This window comes from Oryctolagus cuniculus, chromosome 20 (genome assembly GCF_051225735.1).
Source record: "Oryctolagus cuniculus isolate XC-2025 breed Fujian yellow rabbit chromosome 20, ASM5122573v1, whole genome shotgun sequence".
NCBI classification, from domain to species: Eukaryota; Metazoa; Chordata; class Mammalia; order Lagomorpha; family Leporidae; genus Oryctolagus; species Oryctolagus cuniculus.
Window position 1 is genome coordinate 26,954,955 of NC_142886.1, and position 19,908 is coordinate 26,974,862.

At 57.2% G+C, this 19,908-nt stretch overlaps 1 protein-coding gene across 4 annotated transcripts in view; it reads left to right on the plus strand.

The window, feature by feature from the left end:
• The window catches only part of ESRRB (estrogen related receptor beta), a 168,055-nt gene extending 154,216 nt beyond the window's left edge, over positions 1-13,839 (plus strand). For 3 of the 4 annotated variants that reach the window (XM_089322419.1, XM_089322418.1, XM_002719576.6), the window contains exons 6-7: positions 6,173-6,442; positions 11,251-12,260. In XM_089322419.1, the coding sequence (XP_089178545.1) occupies positions 6,173-6,442; positions 11,251-11,495 (515 nt within the window). In that variant the 3' untranslated portion in view covers positions 11,496-12,260. Of the gene's footprint in view, positions 1-6,172; positions 6,443-11,250 lie in introns of all 4 variants that reach the window. The other variant, XM_008272007.5, reaches the window with a different exon arrangement.
• The last annotated feature ends 6,069 nt before the right edge of the window (positions 13,840-19,908 follow it).

Genomic DNA, 19,908 nt, shown 5'->3' on the forward strand with positions numbered 1-19,908 from the left:
TTGCACGTGGACTCATTATAAAACACAGGAAAGGCTGCTTGAACACAAGCCCTGTGACACCAGGAGCTGAGAGTGGAGACCGGCACAGATCAGTAATGGGAAGGCAGCACAGACAGCCTGGGTACACTGGACCAAGAGCTACTTCGCAGCAAGGGTGGGCTGGAGAGTGATGGGGCGAATTTCATCACAAGACTCAGAATGGTGAGAAACTGAAAATGGATGAATTGTTTATTTCTGGAATTTTCCATTTAGTATTTTTGGCTTTTGATTGATTGTAGGCAACTGAAAGCAGAGAAAGCAAAACCACAGGTACAGAGAGGCTGACCCAGGTATATTTCTGTCCCCGGGACCCCATTTGGATACAAAGGGATGAGCTCCATAGGGAAAACCCAGGGCCGGTGGTGACTCCCCCAGAGTAGCAGTGGGTGTTCCTGGCAGTGGGGTTTTTACTTTGAGTTGAATCTCCCAGGCACAGGGCTGGCCACAGGGCAACTTTAGCAAGTCTACTTCTCACTCCCCACCAGCAAGAGATGAGCGTGGGGCCGGCAGCCTTGTGTGGCCGCGGGTGGCACTCGATGGACTGCAGCTTCCGCCAGTCCTTAGCTGCTCTTCTCTGGTGGCCTGGAGTCCGCCCTGGCCAGGACAGCCTTCGTGGGGCATCACCGCCGCCCCTGCCCCACCCAGGCTGATGTGCAGGGTCCCCTGGTGGCCCTATTCCCAGGTAGCCACCGGCTGGCTTGATGAAATATGAGCTGCCGAGTGACAGCAGCTGCGTCTGAAGCGGCCCCAGATCCTATAATTGCATCTCCCTTTATTACCTCTGCTAATGGCCCGGAGGGCGACAGAAACGATCATAAATTAACAGATTATGGACTCCACTTGCCACAAATTACGTGCTCTCTCTCTCTTTTTGAAATTCCAGGAGCTTGTGGTGCCAGACCACTGGGGGATGGGAAGAGCGCAGTGTGATTAGATCAGCTGGTGCAGATAAAGCCATTTGCCTGGGGCAGCAGAGTGCAGGGTGGGCAGCCTGCGGCCAGCCAGTTAGGGGGACAGCCCTGCCCTCCCGGGAGGTTACACCCAGCCTCTCCCAGCCGCAGCCTTCCTCCAGGGGCCTGCGCCCTGGAGTTTTTGATAAAAGAAGGTGTGTTTTTGGTAAAGATGTCAGCTGTGACAGACAGGTGGACATGATGAGTTCCAACGCCTCCGTGCCAGCTTCCTTCTGGAAATGTCCTGTGCATGTGGGGTCCCAGTGGGTGGGCATACGGGGAGGGTGGGGCTGTTCTCGCCCCCCTCACCGCAACTGTGGGTTCCCCTCTCACATCTGCCTTTTTCACTTAATTCTTTTTTTTTTTAAAGATTTATTTAGTTACTTGAAAGTCAGAGTTACACAGAGAGAGAAGGAGAGGCGCGGGGGGCGGGGGGGGTCTTCCATCCGATGGTTCACTCCCCAGATGGCCGCAACAGCTGGAGCTGTGCCCATCTGAAGCCAGGAGCTTCCTCCGGGTCTCCCACGCAGGTGCAGGGGCCCAAGCACCTGGGCCATCTTCTACTGTTTTCCCAAACCACAGCGGAGAGCTGGATCGGAAGCGGAGCAGCCGGGACTGGAACCAGTGCCCATATGGGATGCCGGCACCGCAGGTGGCGGCTTTACCCGCTACACCACAGCACCGGTCCCTTTCATTTAATTCTGTAAAATGTGGCACCCACCGCATGCTAGGCCGTGTTCTAGGTGTTCCACGTAGTAGTTCATTTAGTCCAAACATCCCACGAGATAGGTGCTCATATTGTGCATTTTACAGATGAGGCACAGAGAAGTGGACTTGCCCAGGGTGACTGCTGGCGAGGAGCAGAGGGTTCTGACCATGTGCTCCACACACGCTCTCTGCCCTTCCACAGCCACACGAGCAGTTGCCTCTAATATGCCATTCGTTTAACTAAAAAATGCATTTATATAACAATTGCATGTACGGGAGCTGCTTCCAAAAGTTTGTGGGAAGTGGAATGAAAAGGGGAGTTAGGGGCTGCACCGTGGTGCAGTGGGTTACGCCGTCACTGGTGATGCAGGCATCCCACACTGGAGCACACATTTGAGTGCTGGTGCCCTGCTTCTGATCCGGCTCCCTGCTAATGAGCCTGGGAAAGCAGTAGATGATGGTCCAAGTGCTTGGGCCCCTGCTACCCACATGGAAGACCCAGATGGAGTTTCAGACTTCTGACTTCAGCCCGGGCCAGTCCCAGCCACTGTGGCCATTTGGAGAGTGAACCAGTGATTCTTTTGCTAGCTAGGAATCTGCCTTTAGAAAGATGTGCACAAATACACAAGATGTGAATGGGTGTTTGGTAGATCACTATTTGAAATGATACAAAGCACAAACGACCTAAATGTACCTAGTATAACACAAGCGTACTTCACAAAGTTGGTGGAAAAATAAATTTAAAAGTTTATTTCGTTGTGGGAACTGGACAAAAATACAATCACAGAAGTCTTCCCACCTCCTACCATTTTTGTCTCTCATTGTCCCTTCCAGTGTGTCTTTTGTCAAATCGTAGCAATTTGACTATTTTAAATATTAGAGGCAAACACATCTGCTCCCCTTCCTTAATCAAAATGAAGCAGCCGCCATAAAGGCATGTCAAAAACTTTGCAGGGAAAAGGGAATGAAGCGATCTGTTTATTTTGGTGTAAAATAACTTGAAATTCATGCATGGTTGTTCCCACAAACTTTTGAAAGAACCTTCCTATATACATGGTTCAGTACTTTGGAGAGTTCATTTGAATTTTTTAAGCTATTTTATTTCATTTTAAAGGTAGAGCGACAGAGAGAGATCCTCCATGTGCTGGTTCACTCCCCAAATGCCTGCAACGGCTGGGACTGCGCCAGGTCGAAGCCGGGATCCTGCAGCTCCAGCCTGGTCTCCCTCATGGGTGCAGGGGCCTGAGCACTCGGGCCATCCTCTGCTTCTTTCCCAGGTGCATTAGCAGGGAGCTGGAGGGGGAGTGAGCAGCCAGGACTCAAAGCAGTGACCAATACAGGCTGCTGGCACCACAGGCTGTGGCTTATCCTGCTGTGGCACGACACTGGCCCTCTGTTCGGATTTTGCAGGCCATGTGTTTGTAGGACCTTTTGAAGGTGTCAAGGAGGAAGAAAGAAATCAGGGGCTGAGGCACACTCAGCCAGCCTGGTCGGAGGTCCCCCAGGGTCAGCCTCTGATGATAACACACAACTTCCAAGTCACCCGCCACCACCCTAGGGCAGGCCTGTCCCTGACTCTCACGCCGCAGGCGATGGCAGCCAGATGTACACCGCAGTCCAAAGAGCTGAGCGTCTCTAGCCAAGTGTGTTGGGCACACGTTTGTGTCAGCTGGGAGGCCAGGCCCATGGCCTTTGTCCCTTCTCTCCTCCGTGCTCCAGCTGTGCGTGGGCCCTTCTTTGCTTGACTCTTGTGCTCAGAGCCTCGTGGCTGGGCTCCCTGGAGGCTCAGAGCAGGGCCTGGCAGCTGTTCATCAGGTGCACCTTCGCCGCCCCCTGTGGAGTTCAGTCCCCAGCTCTCCCCCGTGCAAAGCCTCCCCCGACTTCCATCTGCGTCGCGTTCATTTCCCTGCTACGGTCGTAACCTGGTGCTGACCGTGACACGCGGTGTGTGTCTGTGCCTCCTCACCGCAAGCTCTCGAAGGCAGGGAACTGGTCTGCTTTGAGCGCACCATTCTGCCCCAGTGCCCAGCACGTGCCTGGCACTTCGTAGATGCTCATTAAACATTTGCTGAGGGGTAGGCACTTGGCACAGCAGTTAAGGCACTGCTTGGGACACCCATGTGCATATCAGAGTGCCTAGTTCAAGTCCCAGCTCCGCTTCTGATTCTGGTTTCCTACTAACGAGCATCCTGGGAGGCAGCAGGTCATGGCTCAAGCACTACAGCCCCTGCCACCCACATGGAGACCTGGGTGGAGTTCGCAGCTCCTGGATTCAGCCTGACCCAGCCCTGGCCATTACAATTACATTGGTTCACTGGGGAGTGAACCAATGGAGGGAAGATTCCTGTGTGTGTGTGTATGTGTGTGCACATCTGTCTGTCTCTATACCTCTCAAATAAAATGAGTAAACACGTGAGTGTCTGCTGAATGACCAGGAGGGAGACGCATGCTGGTAGCATTCTTAGAAGGCTCCCACCTGTGCAATTAGCCTCACGGGGCCCTTCCTCCTGCGTTCCCAGAAGCCTAGCGCTCGCCGTACCCTCCCTCTCTGCTGCCTGCCAATCCAGTGGTCTATTAATTTCGCCCCTGCCCTCCTCCTCCGTCTGCCCTCCCAGTCTGTCTGCCTTCGGCTCCCCGTGCAGCCCCACACTTCCTTACACACACACAGACACGCACAGGCACACACCCCCTCCTGTGCTGCTGATGGTATCTGTTAATTAACGTCGCCCAGGGCCTCTCTCCCACTCAGAGACCTGATAAGGGAAATTGGATGTCCATTTCTATCTGTCTTTTATTACCGCCAGCTTCCCCGGCCCCCACAGGCAGCCACACACCCTCTCCCAGGCCGCGCGTCTGGACAACAGTGCACACCCAGCTGACCCCTCTGTGTCCCAGCCTCTCCCCTGCGAAGGCGCATCCATCACAGCTCACCCCGGGGCAGGGCAGGGTAATTGTCCCTGCTCTCTTGCTGATCACCCATGGATTCCAGCAGCCAGGGAGGTCAGGCCCTGGCATCCTGACGGTTGGACTCAGAGAAAACTCCTGGGGCAAAGGGCAGCCTGCCTCATGTTAGGCAGGGCTGTCAGTCCCGGGAATGGGGGCAGAGGGAGGGACAGAGGGCAGCAGATGAGAGTAAGGAGACCACCCGAGACCACCCCAGGCCCCGGGAAGACCACAGAGAAGGGGCAGTGCCCACTGCATGCCAACAGCGACAGCAACAAAGGGAGCAGCCGCCAGTGAGCACTGTGTGCTGGGAGTGGGCCCTGGCCTCCCTGCCTCTGCTCCTTTCGTCCTCATTGCACCCCCACATCAGAAAGCCCAGCCCAGGCAGGCCGTGCTAAGTCAGCAAAGGAAGTAAAATGCCCTTGGCAGGCAGGACGGCCCCTGTGAGCCCCCTCCCTTCCAGCTGCCTGTGGAGCGCCATGCCACCCCGTGGCTTCGTGGCTACTGTTCTCAGCTTCCGTGGTCAGGGTGGGATCACATCACTAAGGTGCTGTGCTGGCCCCAGGGAAGTTACTGCCTTGTGCGTAGTGGCTAAGGTGTGAAAATCAGTGCCCTTATTTGTTCTCTCTCTCCCCTCCCACCTCTCGTAAATCAAGATGTTAATTGGCCTGGCCCCTCGAAGTGCAGATGTAGTGCGATTCCAGTTTAGTACCCTCATTTCCAGGGAGGGCTTTCCTCTCCTCAGGGAGAACAGCTCAGTAAACATTTGGTCCTGAGGAGGCACTGCTGTTACGCCCATTTCATAGCCGAGGAAGCGGAGGTCTGGAGATAGGGCGTGGCTTTCATGTGGTCAAGCCCAGGCACCCTCTAGAGCATGCTGGTCCAGGGGACCAGCAGGGAGGGAAGCTCTGTGATCCCAAGCTCCTGTCCTCAGGACTGCTGGGTCAGTGTTGCTGCAGAGTGGTGGCCTGGGCAGAGGGGCTCTGACCACTGCCCTGTGAGAAAGTTAACCCCCTGACCCTGGACAGTGGCCACTCACAGCCCCAGGCCACGGCCATTGGCAACTTCCGCCCTGGTTCCTTGTGGAGCTTCCTGGTCTCAGCTGAGACTCCGCCTGGGGCTCAGGTGTCATTTTGAAAAGCTCCCCTGGGTCTCTCTCCCAGAGAGAGGGACCCAGAAACTCCCCAGAGTGGGAGAGCCCCCTTCCTGCCACTCCTGACCCTGCTAGGAACCCAGTAACTCCTTGGATCCCAAGTGCATCCCCTTCATCAGGAAGCTTCCCCAGACTTCTGGAAAATACCCTAGGAGGTAGGATAACAGTGCATTGACTGAGCTAAGTCTTTTCCACGAATTCCAAGTCTGACTCACGTGCCAAGGGGAGCCACACAGGGCGACAGGCCCACCCCACCCGGGGGAAAGATCCAGAGGTGCCCCAGGGGGCGGAGTCAGCCCCGTCCGGGCTGTCCCCTCCAGGGAGCACCAGGTCCACCCTCCTGACCAGGCGCTGCCCGCCTTGCGCCCTCGTCCGGCAGGTTTCTCGAACCTCTCACTGGGGGACCAGATGAGCCTGCTGCAGAGTGCGTGGATGGAGATCCTCATCCTGGGCATCGTGTACCGCTCGCTGCCCTACGACGACAAGTTGGTGTACGCCGAGGACTACATCATGGACGAGGAGCACTCCCGCCTGGCCGGGCTGCTGGAGCTCTACCGGGCCATCCTGCAGCTGGTGCGCAGGTACAAGAAACTCAAGGTGGAGAAGGAGGAGTTCGTGACACTCAAGGCCCTGGCCCTCGCCAACTCAGGTAGGTCAGGTGCAGGGGTGCAGCTGGCGGGGGGAGGGCTGGGGCAGGTCCGTGGGCCTGCGGGCGGGGCCCGTTGCAGTGAGTAGGGATGACGTGAGAGTGCTGGAAGGTTTTTGTTACGGAAGATCTGGTCTTAAAGAGTCAGTGGAAGGCCGCAAAGGAGAAAGCAGAGTGGGCGAGTGGGCGATGTGCCCAGGCCTCGGAGGGCCAGGCGTCGGCTTTGGACTCCTGTGGAGCTCACGCTTGCCCGTGTTGGGAGAAGCAGGTGAGGGGTAGGAGGCTGCCCACCTGTCTGCTCCACCCTCAGCCTCCAACACCAAACTGTAGCAGCTCTCGGCCGTTCTTTCCTTGCTGTCTCACACCTTACACACACACACACAGAAGCACATAGTCGTGTGCACACATGCGTGTGCGTGCATGCACACATACGTGGGACCTCAAAATGTTCATGGGAAAATGGAGTTCAAAGACAACTTATTTTAGTGGACAAATGTCGCTCCCCCTCTTCGTGGAGGAACAACACTAAACCCTGCCTAGGTTTCCTATCCGAGTCACGGCACCATTATGTCGCTCCCCGTCTTCGTGGAGGAACGACACAGGACCCTGCGCTGTTCTTTTGTCTGCTCGGCCCTCCTCGGGTTTGCTGCTGGTTCTTCCCGGGTTGGCTACCGTCCCTTCCACCTCCGTGGAAGGGCAGTTCCCCCTGCCACTTTCCCCACTTCCGCAGGGGAGCGGCACACCGCAGGCCGGCTCTCTCGGGGGCTGCACAGGTGTTCCTTCAGATAGATGTTCCTGGTGCATGTTGTCTCTCTCCTCCTTTATAGTCCTCTTCCACCAATCCCAACTCGGCTGCCCACACGCCGAGTACGCTGCTCTCCTCCAATCAGGAGCAGGTCCTGCTGTTTATTGGTTGAACTGGAGGCAGCTGTGTAGAAGCTGTTTCCTCCTCTCCCAGCGCCATATTGTGGGAGAGCAGATGCATAGAATAAGTCTTAATTCCAGTAACAGTCTAGTCCGAGTTGCTCCCAGTTGCTCCCCACAGACAAACAAAATTAAGATCAATGCACAATTCTTCCAAAGTACATGTTTTCTATGAACTTTTAGAACACCTTTTATGCATGGATTTTGAAGCTTTTTTGCTTAAATTAATTGACCGTTTAATTCCACTTTTCCACGAGTGTCCTCACTCCTGCTCGGCCTGAAGACCCGCAATGTCAGGTGACACGAACCCGTCAGGGCTGCTGGTAGCATCAAGCTTTGCCCAAGGACACGCTTTGCCACCCAGATGAGGTTCTAGGAACCCGGACTTCTTCCCTAGGGGCATCTGGGGAGGGCCGTGCGGAGGCAGGTGTTTGGAGAGCGGTTGAAACATCCCATATCCATCCCATATCCATCCTGTATCAGGGTGCCTGACTTCACGTCCCAGCTCTGCTGCTGATTCCCGTTTCCTGCTAATGCGCATCCTGGGAGGCAGCGCATGATAACCCAAGTCCTGTGTCTCTGCCACCCACATGAGAGACCCGGATTGAGTTCCTGGCTCTGACTTTGATCTGGCTCAGCCTTGGCTGTTGAATAAACCCATGGGTGGGAGAACTTCCTGTCTGTCCATCTCTTTGTGTCTCTCTGCCTCTCAAATAAATAAGTATGTATTAAATAGAGGCTGGCCTGCAGCCGCGGCACAGGTGCGGGAAGCTTAGGTGAAGGGGGTGTGTGTGAGGCTCAAGGCCCTGGCTGCTCCCCGCCCCCCACCCCAGGGAGGCCACACATTGCTCAGGGCTCTTGGTGGGCCCCTGGGGGGTGCTCCCTTCCTGGCACTGAAGGTTTGGGGGCAGGGTCTGCACCTGCTAAGTGGCCAGCCCCCTTTTTAACTGTTAAAGTAATGGTTTAAAGCACTATTTTTTCAAAGGACCCGGGGTGTAGCTCCAGTTTTTAAACAGTGTTCCAGCCTTGTGGACTGATTATCTTGTAAAATATGGCAAACGTGAAGTGTTAGAAAAATGTAATAAAAACCCAGATGTGCAAACCACAGCTCCATCCGGGTCTCCCACGTGGGTGCAGGGACCTAAACACTTGAGCCGTCTTCTACTGCTTTCCCAGGCCATAGCAGAGAGCTGGATTGGAAGAGGAGCAGCCGGGACTAGAACCAGTGACCATAAGGGATGCCAGCACCGCAGGCAGAGGCTTTACCTGCTACGCCACAGCACCAGCCCCCCAAAACTTTCTAAACCTCAGTTTCCTCGTTGCCAAATAGGGAGAGTGATGGCTCATTGTTCAGGGCAAGGTGCAGCAATGCCCCAGCACCGGGCACGGGGCCCGCCCAGAGTCATCCTCACTGGTGTGTTTTGACTCAGCTCTGCCAGGCCCAGTGCTGGACAGCCTGTGGAAGAGGAGCTCATTGGAGAACTGCCCCCCAGGGGAGTTAATACGCTGAATGTGACCAGAACACGGACAGAACGGGAGACAGTTCTGTGTGTGATCACACACAAAGAAACCCCTCGCAAAGGGCTCCAGGAAGAAGAGCCAATATTTAAAAAACATTTATTTATTTGAAAGGCAGAGCAACAAAGAATGGGGAAGACAGAGAGAGAGGTCTTCCATCTGCTGGTTCACTCCAAATGACCACAACAGCCAGGGCTGGGCCAGGCTGAAACCAGGAGCCTGGAATTCCATCTGAGTCTCCCACGTGGGTGCAGGGCCCCAAGGACTTGGCCATCTTCTGCTGCTTTCTCAGGCGCATCAGCAGGGACCTAGATCAGAGGTGGAGCAGCTGGGACTGGAACCGGCGCTCGTGCTTGTGTGCCGCCATGCCGGCCTCAGGAAATGAATTGTATCCAGCTGGGAGACAGACTCAGCGCTGGATCTTAATGCCAGGGAGGGCTCAGTGGAATGAGAGGGGGAGAGTAAGGCCTGTTTGGGGTCAGCAAACAGCAGCTCTGGGGCTGTAAAAGAATTCAGTGGTAATGGGGTCAGTTTAGGAGACCAGGAAAGATCGTGGGAGAGTGACCTGTCCCCAGCCTCAGGGTAGGAGAACCACTGGGCTGTGGGAGAGACAGAGCCAGGGCCAGGACACCATTGAGATGGGCCTGGTGGCAGTGTCCTGGGCCACGGTGAGGGCCACAGCTGCAGCTGTGGGTGGGGCAACGCGGCTGTGGGTCTAACGGCTGAGGGCGCCAGCGGCAGGCAGGAGAGGGAGACATGTCCGAGGAGCACTGGTCCCAGACCACCAGCTCCTGGGCGCCTGCTGGCCGGCGGTCACCCCACATCCAGCCCTCTCCAAGGCTCCTTGACAGCACAACAAATTCATAGCCATTGATTTTGTAATTAACAGTTTATCAATGCCATCGATACAGACTTGCTGATGGATTGCAAAGAAATTAATCTTGCAATGTTATTTTATTTCATTTTTGGTCGAAGGCAGCTGCCAATTTGGGCCTCCTGGGGGGGAGGGCAGGAGAAGAGGGAGCAGGTGGGAGTCGTGAGTCTGGGGGCCCAGGGAGCAGCCGCATCTGGGGAGCCTGCCCTGTCAGTGGCTGAGTGTGTAGGATGGAGCCCGTCTTCCCCCCACTGGCAGAGTAGGAGTCCCCACCACCACCATCCTGGTCCCAGGGAGAGAGAACTGGAGGGTATTTGGGTTTTTCTCCGTAGTGCCTGCAGCCCATGAAAATGAGAGCTAACGCTTATTAGGGGCTTACCAAGGGCCGGGGGATGTGCACTCTCACTGAACGCTCACCGCCACCTGAGGAGTACGGGAACACTGTGCTCCATTTTACAGGTGAGGAAATGATCTCAGAGAGGCCAAGAACTTGATCAAAGTCACACAGCATCTGATAGTCGAAAATCTTCTCTACCTCATTCTACTGCTCCCCACCCAAAAGACACACACACACACACACACACAGAGGCAGAGAGACAGAGAGACAAGACCTGGAAGGCACAGGCTGTGTGGACCCAGAGGGTCAGGGCAGCCCTGGGTTCAGCCAGTTGGTGCAGCTGCCCTTGGCATCATGGTTTCTAGGTCAGCCCAGCGTGCAAAGGGGCGGCCTGGCTCTCCCGAGGAATTCAGGCGCTCTGCCGGACTTCCTGGTCAACCTGCCCAGAGCTCGCAGCCCCCTCCATTCACGTGCACGCCTCTCCCCCTCCCCTCTCCCTTGGCAAGCGTTGGGTGCTCCACTTCCAGGGTCAGGAGGGAAGGTCAGAGTCCGGGGATTTCCCCAGAGAACGGGTTCCAGGAGATTCCCTGCGTTGCAGCTCAGCCCCGATGTACCCCAGCCCTCACTAGGTGCCTCCCGCCCTGCTGGGACTTGCATGAATTTCCTTTGAGCCTCCAACTCATGGCTTCAGGTCAAAGCCCTCCCCAAGGCTTTAACAAACTCCCAGCTGCTGCCTCCTTCCCCACGCCCTGTGTGCCCCACCAGCTCAGCCCCTTTATCTGTGCCTCTGTCTGTGTTCTGCAGCCAGACTTTTGGGGGGCTGGTGGTTACTGCTGATGGTAGGAGTTGGTGCCTGGTAGCCGCGGCAGAAGTGCAGTCATGGGATGGTGACGGCGGGATGCCAGTCCAGCTCCAGGGTCCGCCCAGCACCTCCGGAGCGCACAGCAGGGCTGCCCAGGCTTGAGCCCGCTAGGGTCTCCACTGTCACCTTGGTGCTCATGAAATGAGAGGGTCGCTTCCTGGTTCCGCCATCACGTCTGTGACTTCAGACCAGTGGTTTAACCTCTCTGAGCCTCCTGGATCCCAGGACGGCCCCTGCCCCCAGGACACCCCCCATCCCCTCAGCCAGGCTGCTGATGCTCACCCTTGTGTCTGCAGACTCCATGTACATCGAGGACCTGGAGGCCGTGCAGAAGCTGCAGGACCTGCTGCACGAGGCGCTGCAGGACTACGAGCTGAGCCAGCGCCACGAGGAGCCGCGGAGGACCGGCAAGCTGCTGCTGACGCTGCCCCTGCTGCGGCAGACGGCCGCCAAGGCCGTGCAGCACTTCTACAGCGTGAAAGTGCAGGGCAAGGTGCCCATGCACAAACTCTTCCTGGAGATGCTGGAGGCCAAGGTCTGAGGGCCCGGCACACGGACCGATGCCCGCCCACCGCCAGCCCCACGGACGGACCAGCGCGGAGACCTCCACGGCCACCAGCCTCCACCGTCAGCCCCGTGTCGCCACTCTGAGCTGTCCCAAGGAAGGGGTCTCCTGCGTCCCGGCCGTGTGCGCAGACTCTGGGGTGCAGTGAGGTGGGGGGACCGGGATGGGAGGGCAGGGGCGTGGGGCTCATCTGTCACCGGCTTGTTCTTGGGTATGTTTTTCCTTCTCCATGGATGGTGCTGTGGCCTGGGCAAGGGCCACCTCCCCTTGGCAGACTCCCGGGGATCAGCGGGGACAGCGCCCATCTCTCCCACCAACCACCGAGAGGCAGCATGTGCCTTTCCTCACTCCCCCCACCTGTGGGCGGGGCTCAGCGCCTACTGGGCCACCTGGAGGCACAGGGTAGGTTCCCAGGAGACATCCCAGCAACATCTCCCACATGCCCTGCCTGCTCCGAAGCCCACGCCTGCTATGGTGCAGAGGGCCCTCCATCCATCCTCCCGCTCAGCCCGGCACACACACAGCCCTCCATCTGGGTGCACCCGTGGGAGAGCAACGGCTGGAACTCCCTCGTTTCCCAGGCACTTGCCCCTCAGGCACCCCCACCTGTCACCTCTGCCCCAGCGCCTGCCTGCCCTCTCCCGCCTCCGCCAGGACTCCCAGCTTCTTCCCTATCTGACGTCTGGGCTCAGTCAGCTTTGGGCCCACAGACAGGGCCATGCCGGTGCAGAGAGGAGCAGGGTCCCCACCCAACCCCCAGAGCCTTTCTCTGCCTCCCCTCCCCCACTCCCCATCAAAGCAGGTCCAGGCCAGGGGGTCTGTGGGAAGTTCCAGAGCCTGCTGCCATCGTGGGGGCACCTGGGGGCTCTGACTCGAGGTTGGCAGCCCTGCTAGGGTCAAGGCCAGGACAAGCACGAGAAGAAAGCCCAGCTGCGGATACACGGGCAGGGAGCCCTGCGGAGAAGGGGCTCCACGGGGTCGCCAGCATCTCATCCTGCCTGGCTCCGGGGCGACAGCACCAGACACCCCTCCCTGCCTCCCCAAGGGCCGGGGGCACCTGTGCCACCTAGAGCTTGCCCCCCCCCCCCGGCTGCTGCAGAGGTCACCTGCCCTCCTGGTGTGCATAAGACATCCCCACTTTTCAACACAGGAAGCTCCCGTGCCGCTGTGGAAGTCAACCCCGCACACTCGGCTGTGTTCCTGGACGGCCAAGCTCTGTGGGCGGGGTCTCCGGGGATGAGGGGCTTGAGCTATGAAGGAGAAACGCCCCTTGCCCTCAGTGCTGAGGGCCAGACCTCCAGACCTCCAGGGCGTGGCTCAGCGCTGCCCTAGAGGCAGCTCCTGCTGGTCCCACCTCCGCTCCCGGGAGCCTGCGGCTGAGCTGCCGGGCTGGGCCCTGCGGAGGTCCTGGCAGACCGGCAGCCCGGGTTCTGCAGAGCCGTTCTCTGATGTGGTCCCTGCTTGGAGAGCATCAAGGACTCTGCCAGCTCTCACAGGGCAGTGCCACGTGCGCCCTGCCGGCCTTTGCCCTGCGGGGAATCCCCGGTCTAAGTCGCTTGATGAGGGAACATTGCCATTCTCATCCGGGCAGCTGCACACATCTAGGGCAGAGGTGCCTGCTGGGTACCAAGGAACCTGGGCTAAACACCAGGTCTAACTTGGTGGTTAGACCTTGAGGCATAACCTTTAGGAGTCTGACTCCCTGGGGGATAGAACGGGGGTGGGGGTGTTGTGTGCTGGGGGAGCTGTCAGAGAGGGGCGCCCCCTGTTCTCTGCACTGTCACTCTGGTCAAATGAGGTGTCCAGACCGTCCACAGTGCCATCAGGGGCTTGTGTGCTGCTGGTATCTGCGGCTCATCCTTACATTGCTGGCACTGTGTTTGGCGTGGGTGGATGTTGGGCACGTGGAGAGAGCCGTGCTCACTGGTTCCAGTGCTGCAAGTGCACGGAGGTTACAGAAGGGGCAGCGGGCCTGTACACTGGGAATTGCAGCTGGAAGTGTGTCAGGAACACAGGGAATGCTGTCCGGTGGGAACGCCCCTGGCATGCGCCTGCTGGGCTAGTGGGCATTCAGGAGAGAGGTTCAGTGTCCAGCTTCTTTGGAGGCTAGGTCAGATGTGGGGCCTCCCTGGGGAGTGGAGGGGACATTCCGTGGGAGATAGCGAAGTGAGGAGAAGTTAAGAGGCCCTGGCTCCTCCCCCAAACACTGGAACCCAAGTTCACGTCCTAAAGTCTGTAAAGAAACAGCCCTTCTCCGTTGTACTCATGCTACAGGTCTTTTGAATTGAGCCGAGAAATAAAACATGAAATCCAACCATGACGCAGGTGGTCCTGGCTGGGTTTTGTTTGCTCCCCTTGCCCCATCCTCTCCAAAGGTTGCAGCCTGGCGCTGTCACGTGTGAACTTGCTAGTGTCTCCCACGACTTCCCAGGCTGCGATCTAAGAACCAAGTGAGGGGCTCCCAAGAGCACAGCCTGCACCCACCCTGTGTGGGGTCCCTCCCCCCTGCCTCAGGTCCCCTCCCTGTGTGCAGACAGGAGATGCGGCAGGGGAGGGTGACAAGGAGCACGACGAGCCCACGCCCACGGAACAGCACCAAAGAAAAGCACTATGTGGAAAGATTGTTTTATTTTCTAATAATGATAATATGGCTGGAATGGCGTCTTCAGATGTATATATTTTTTAAAGTAGCAGTCCCTCCTTGCAGCACCGCCCATGTATGGATTTCTGCCTCTGTATGGGTTCTCCCAATGACCCCGTGTAAATCCCACGCCCTAGGAGGCTTACACCCTGGTCCCTTGTATCTGAAATCTAATAAATAAGGAAAGGCCTCTTGGAGCGTCTCTTCACGCATCATCGGGCCCGGCTCGCTGTCCCCCAGACAGCTCCACCCCTGGTCTCAGCTGACCTGAGAGAGGGCCCCGCGGAGCTACTGTGGCTTTGGGCTTCTCGGGAGAGTCACGTGGGCATTTTATTTATTTGTTCTTAAAGAATTATCGATTTATTTATTTGAGAGAGGGAGGGAGGGAGAGAGAGGTCTTTCATATTCTGGTTCACTCCCCAGATGGCTGCAATGGCCAGGGCTGGGTCAGGCCAAAGCCAGGAGCCAGGAACTTGATCTTATGAGCAGCAGGGGCCCAAGCACTTGAGCCATCTTCTGCTGCTTCCCCCGGGCGTATTAGCAAGGAACCAGACTGGAAGTGGAGCAGCCGGGACAAGGACGAGCGCCCTCATGGGATGCTGGTGTCGCAGGCAGCAGCTTTTACTTTCTACGCCACGACACCGGCCCCACATGTGGGAATTTTGTAAGTATGCTCGGCTTGGGACACCTGAATCTCCTATCAGAGTGCCTGGTTCAAGTCCCAGCTCCTCCACTTCCCAGCCAGCTTCTTGCTGATGCGCACTCTGGGAGGCAGCAGGCGAGGGTTCAAGCACTGTAGTCTCCCGCACCCATGAGAGAGACCCAGATGGAGTTCCTGGCTCCTGGCTTCAGCCTGGCCCAGCCCCAGCTGTTGCTGACACTTGGGGAGTGATTAAGTAGAAACAAAGTTAAAGTTTAAAAAAGCAGGCTCAGCAGGCAGACTCAGAAATGCAATGCAGGAAGCTTGGTGCAGGTGTGAGGAGCCCCTCCGCTGCTTCTTAAGAGTCATTGATTTTCATTAATGCTGGAGAAATGGGACAGCAGATATGTGCAAACCAAGAACAATTCATGTTTAAATTATCCATGTACGCATGCTCAGAATACTGACTGTTCAGGCCAGTGGGAAGCAGAGGGGAGGGCCTAGAAGAGATCATAGCGACTGTACGGCAATGCCTTTTTTTTTTTTTTTAAAGATTTATTTATTTATTTGAAAGTCAGAGTTACACAGAGAGAGGAGAGGCAGAGAGAGGGAGAGAGATCTTCCATCCACTGGTTCACTTCCCAGACGGCCTCAACAGCCAGAGCTGCGCCGATCCGGAGCCAGGAGCTGTGGGGAGCAACTCGGACTAGACTGTTACTGGAATTAAAACTTATTCTATGCATCTGCTCTCCCACAATATGGCGCTGAGAAGGGAGTAACAAGTTCTATGCAGCTGCCTCTCGCCAACTTGAGTGATGACCTGCAGGAGCTGATCCTGCTCCTGATTGGAGGAGAGCAGCGTACTCGGCGTGTGGGTAGCAGAGTTGGGATTGGTGGAAGAGGACTATAAAGGAGGAGAGAGACAACATGCACCAGGAACATCTATCTGAAGGAACACCTGTGCAGCCCCCGAGAGAGCCGGCCGGCGGTGTGCCGCTCCCCCGCGGAAGTGGGAAAAGTGGCAGGGGGAACCGCCCTTCCACGGAGGTGGAAGGGTCGGTAGCCAACCCAGGAAGAACCAGCAGCAAACCCGGGGAGGGCCGAGCAGACAAAAGAACAGCGCAGGGTCCTGTGTCGTTCCTCCACAAAGAGGGGGAGCGACATAATGGTGCCGTGACTCGGATATGAAGCCTAGGCAGGGTTCAGTGTCGCTCCTCCACGAAGAGGGGGAGTGACAAGGAGCCAGGAGCTTCTTCCAGGTCTCCCACATGGGTGCAGGGGCCCAAGCACTTGGGCCATCTTCTACTGCTTTCCCAAGCCACAGCAGAGAGCTGGATGGGAAGTGGAGCAGCCGGGACTTGAATCGGCGCCCATATGGGATGCTGGCACTTCATGCCAGGGTGTTAACCTGCTGTGCCACAGCGCCGGCCCTGGCGGGGGGGGGGTGCCTTTTGTTGCAAGAAAAAGACACCTCTCAGCTTATCCCTGTTTATGGGAGTTACTGCCTTGGAGACACGTGGAGCTCAGAAGTGGGGCAGGCATCAGGCAGGGTTTGATCCAGAGGCTCACAAGTCAACAGGGTCATGGCTCAGCTTGTCTGATCCTCCCAGCTCTCCACTCTTCTGTCTGTTGGCTTCATCCTCAAGCTGGCCTCTTTCTTGGTAGCAAGAAGGCTACCAAGTAAGTCAACGTCACAGCCTGGAGGAGATAGGAAATCTCCCGCGACCACGGGAAACGTCTGAGCTTTGCTCCAAAGCCCAGTGTGTTTCTGTGCCTGTCCCTCAGTGGGTAGGTTGGGAGGGCCCAGTCCCACTCAGTAGCCCACCTGCCACACAACAGGAAAGGGGTGGGCTGGCAGTCAAAGAGACGAGTGCTCAGGACCCACGCAGATGGATGGCTCAGGACCGGCCAGCTTCAGTGAGCTGTTTGTATGTTTTCTGTGGCTCTCAGAGGATTGGACCCACGTGGCGCTCTGTCCTCGACACCTCGCGTATTTCCTGCAGGAAACTTTGAAGTCATCGTGGCAGTGGAAGTTCCCAGCTTGTGAATTACGTTTAAGTCATTTCTCAATTCCCCTTGTCGCATGCGTGAAAGCCGATGTGTGCACACGCGTCCCTGTGCACACCTCTAGCTGGTATTCATGCTACTGCCTTAGGAAAAAAATAATTAGGAAACAGGCTCAGTCATAACATCAGATAATTCAGTCAACATCGACTAATTATTGGGTTGTATTTTAGGGTTTTCTGTGCTACTCTTCCGTGTGTTCTTACAATTGTGATCAGAATAGTGAAGACTTTTCAAAGACTTAGCCCTCATCCACACCTCCTTCGCCATTCATTCTCCAAATAGTCTCCCCTTTGTGTTAGCAAAAGAAGCGAAGATTCAAAACGAGGGGAAACTCAATGACCATTCGTTCATTCAGCAAACATTTACCGAGGGGCTGTGCCATCCCAGGCCCTGTTCCAGGCACAGGGACTCTGACTCCGTCCTCACGGGGCACACAGTCCATCGGGAGGAAGTAAGCCAGCACAAGTAAGCCCACGGCCCAGCTTGTTAGCTGGGAGGATCAGACACGGGGGTGGGTGTAGAGTGGGGATGTCAGCCTCAATGAGAATGACGCCTGTCATAGCGTACTCAGTTTAAGAAAGTTGGGGGGGGAGGGGAAGGGGGAGTGTCTGGACCAACACTCCCCAAGCAGTGCTGACAGTGCAAAGGCCCTGAGGCAGGTGTATGCCTGGAGGTGTGGCTGCAGTGGGAGGGTTAGGCAAGGGGAACTAGCCTTTCCCTCCAGGAGATTAGACAAGGGCCCAGGATGGGAGGGTGACCTGGTCACATGTCTCACTGGGGCCTCTGGTGGCTGTGTGATGACAGCCTGCAGGAAGGACAAGGGTGGCAGCAGGACAACAAGTCCCTGGCCAGGGCCCTGTGGCTTAGGCCAGGAGTGCGGCCCAGCAGGCATTGTCCTACCTGGGATCTGTCGTGAAGCCACCAGGATTTGCTGATTGGTTGGATGTGAGACGTAAGAGAGAGAAAAGCACCAGGAGGGCGTCCCAGGCTCTTGGTCTCAGCAGCTGGAAGCATGGAGTTGCCACCCACTGAGATGGGACAGAGGGAGGGACAGCAAGTCTGGGGCCAGGGGGAGGCGACTCAGCCAAGTGGAGTTTGGGGTGTTGCTGACAGTGTAGGGGAGATGCCAGGAAGCAGAGGTGGCAGGGCGGGCTTGATGGGGGACAGGAGTTGAATGCAGTGCCCCCAGTGACAGACTCTCCCCAGTGTGACCACCTCTCACCAGCCGTCGTCTCTGCAGTCAAATCAAGTTCATCCCAAGAGAAACACGCTGCAGGGGCTCAGCTGGGGGAAGAGCTTTGCTGGAGCAATCAGAACCCTCGCATTGCCCTTGACTCTCCAGAACAGTGCGGGGAGCCACAAAGCCACAGCGTGCGTGCGTGTGTGTGTGTGTGTGAGAGAGAGAGAGAGAGAGAGAGAGAGAGAGAAACAGTTGCTTCATTAGATTTAGGCCAGGAGTTTACAAATGGGGTGACCTGCCCCCCAGGGGACATTGAGGGGGCTTTCTGGCGTGGAGGGGGAGAGGCCGTGCTCAGGACAGCCCCTGCTACAGGGTTGCCCACCCCCACATGTCCATAGCCCTGGTTTAGACGGACTCTGGATATGATCACGGGGTACAAGAGGACAGAATCTGGGGGTGTTGGCTCCCACGACGGAGCTCCTCCTGCCCCTGAGGCCCCTCCCCTGGCTGACCCCTGACCCTGACACCTCCATGTCAAGCAGACTTCCCGACTCGTTCTCTGCATGCACGCGCCACCCTCCCCCCAGTTCAGTTTCTGCCTGGAGGTCCAAGACGAGACTGCTTGGTGCTTGGGGCTCCAGCCTCGGGGCGTCCGGTCACAACCTGACTCCTCATCCACGTGCATTTTGGTTTGGGGAAAGAGGCGGCATCTGTGGCTCCAGGCCTAAAAGACGTGTGACCCTCCTGGCAGACCGAGGAGCTCCCGAGAACGGGCGCTAAGGACGCGGGCGACTCACGGCCTCCTCTCCCCTCCCCCAGGGACCCTTAGCCCCTGGTGGCCTGTCCCTGGTCTGCTTTCAGAACAGCGGCTTGGCTGCTCAAGTCCAGTGGCTGGCTGGGCTGGGAGTTTGGCGCCGCGGTTCAGATGCCACTTGGGACTTCCGCATCCCATAGCCGAGGGCCTGGGTTCGAGTCCTGGCTCCGCTCCAATTCCAGCTTCCTGTTAGAGCGCACCCTGGGAGGAGGGAGGTGGGAGCTCTAGTAGTTGTGTTCCTTTCACTCACGTGGGAGACCTGGAGTGAGCTCCTGGCTGCTGGCTTTAATCTGGGGAGCCAGTGCTCAGACAATAGGTCTCCATCTCTCTCTCTCTCCCTTTCAAATAAATAACACTGTAAAGCCAGAAACAAACCCCGCATCTCTGTGGGATGCAGGGTGAGGAGACCTCTTTCCCTACTTCCTGTTCCAGGAACTCACAGCTGCAGAGGCTTCTCCCACCTGGGTCCCAGTGCCCACCCTCCACCCTCCCCACGCCCCAGGGCCAAGCCCTCACAAGCCAAAGCCAGGCCAAGAAGCACCGGGGTCCCCACATGGGTCCTCAGATGTCTAAACTTGGAGCAAGAGTAAGACGGAGCCCAGCTTGGGGGGGTGGGCAGCCAGGCTCCGGGACATGAGCCTGACCCCAGGTGCTGAGGAGTGACTTCCTCAACGAGACCCTCACAGAACGCACGCCGCAGAGACAGCCTGGACGCCACATGCACGGCCCAGATGGCAGCACCCAGCAAACCATAAAACGGCCGGCCGAGAGAGCCCCAAGTCCTGCCCCTAGCATTGCCAGCCCCGCCCAAGGGATGGTCAGTGATCAATGCCCAGTTATCAGTGTGTCTCCATCATCTCTCCCACCCACACAGTATCTGTTCCCGAAAACTCCTCTGGTGGATCGCTAGCCTCCCCCACCCTTCCTCTCCGCCCCCATCCCTCCCGCCCTGGCCCGACTCCCTAGCCAGAAGCCACTCCCAGGACTCCTGCTGAGCAGGGGTGGGCAGAATAGGAAGCCTGACTGCCCTGCACCGCCCCGCCCCAC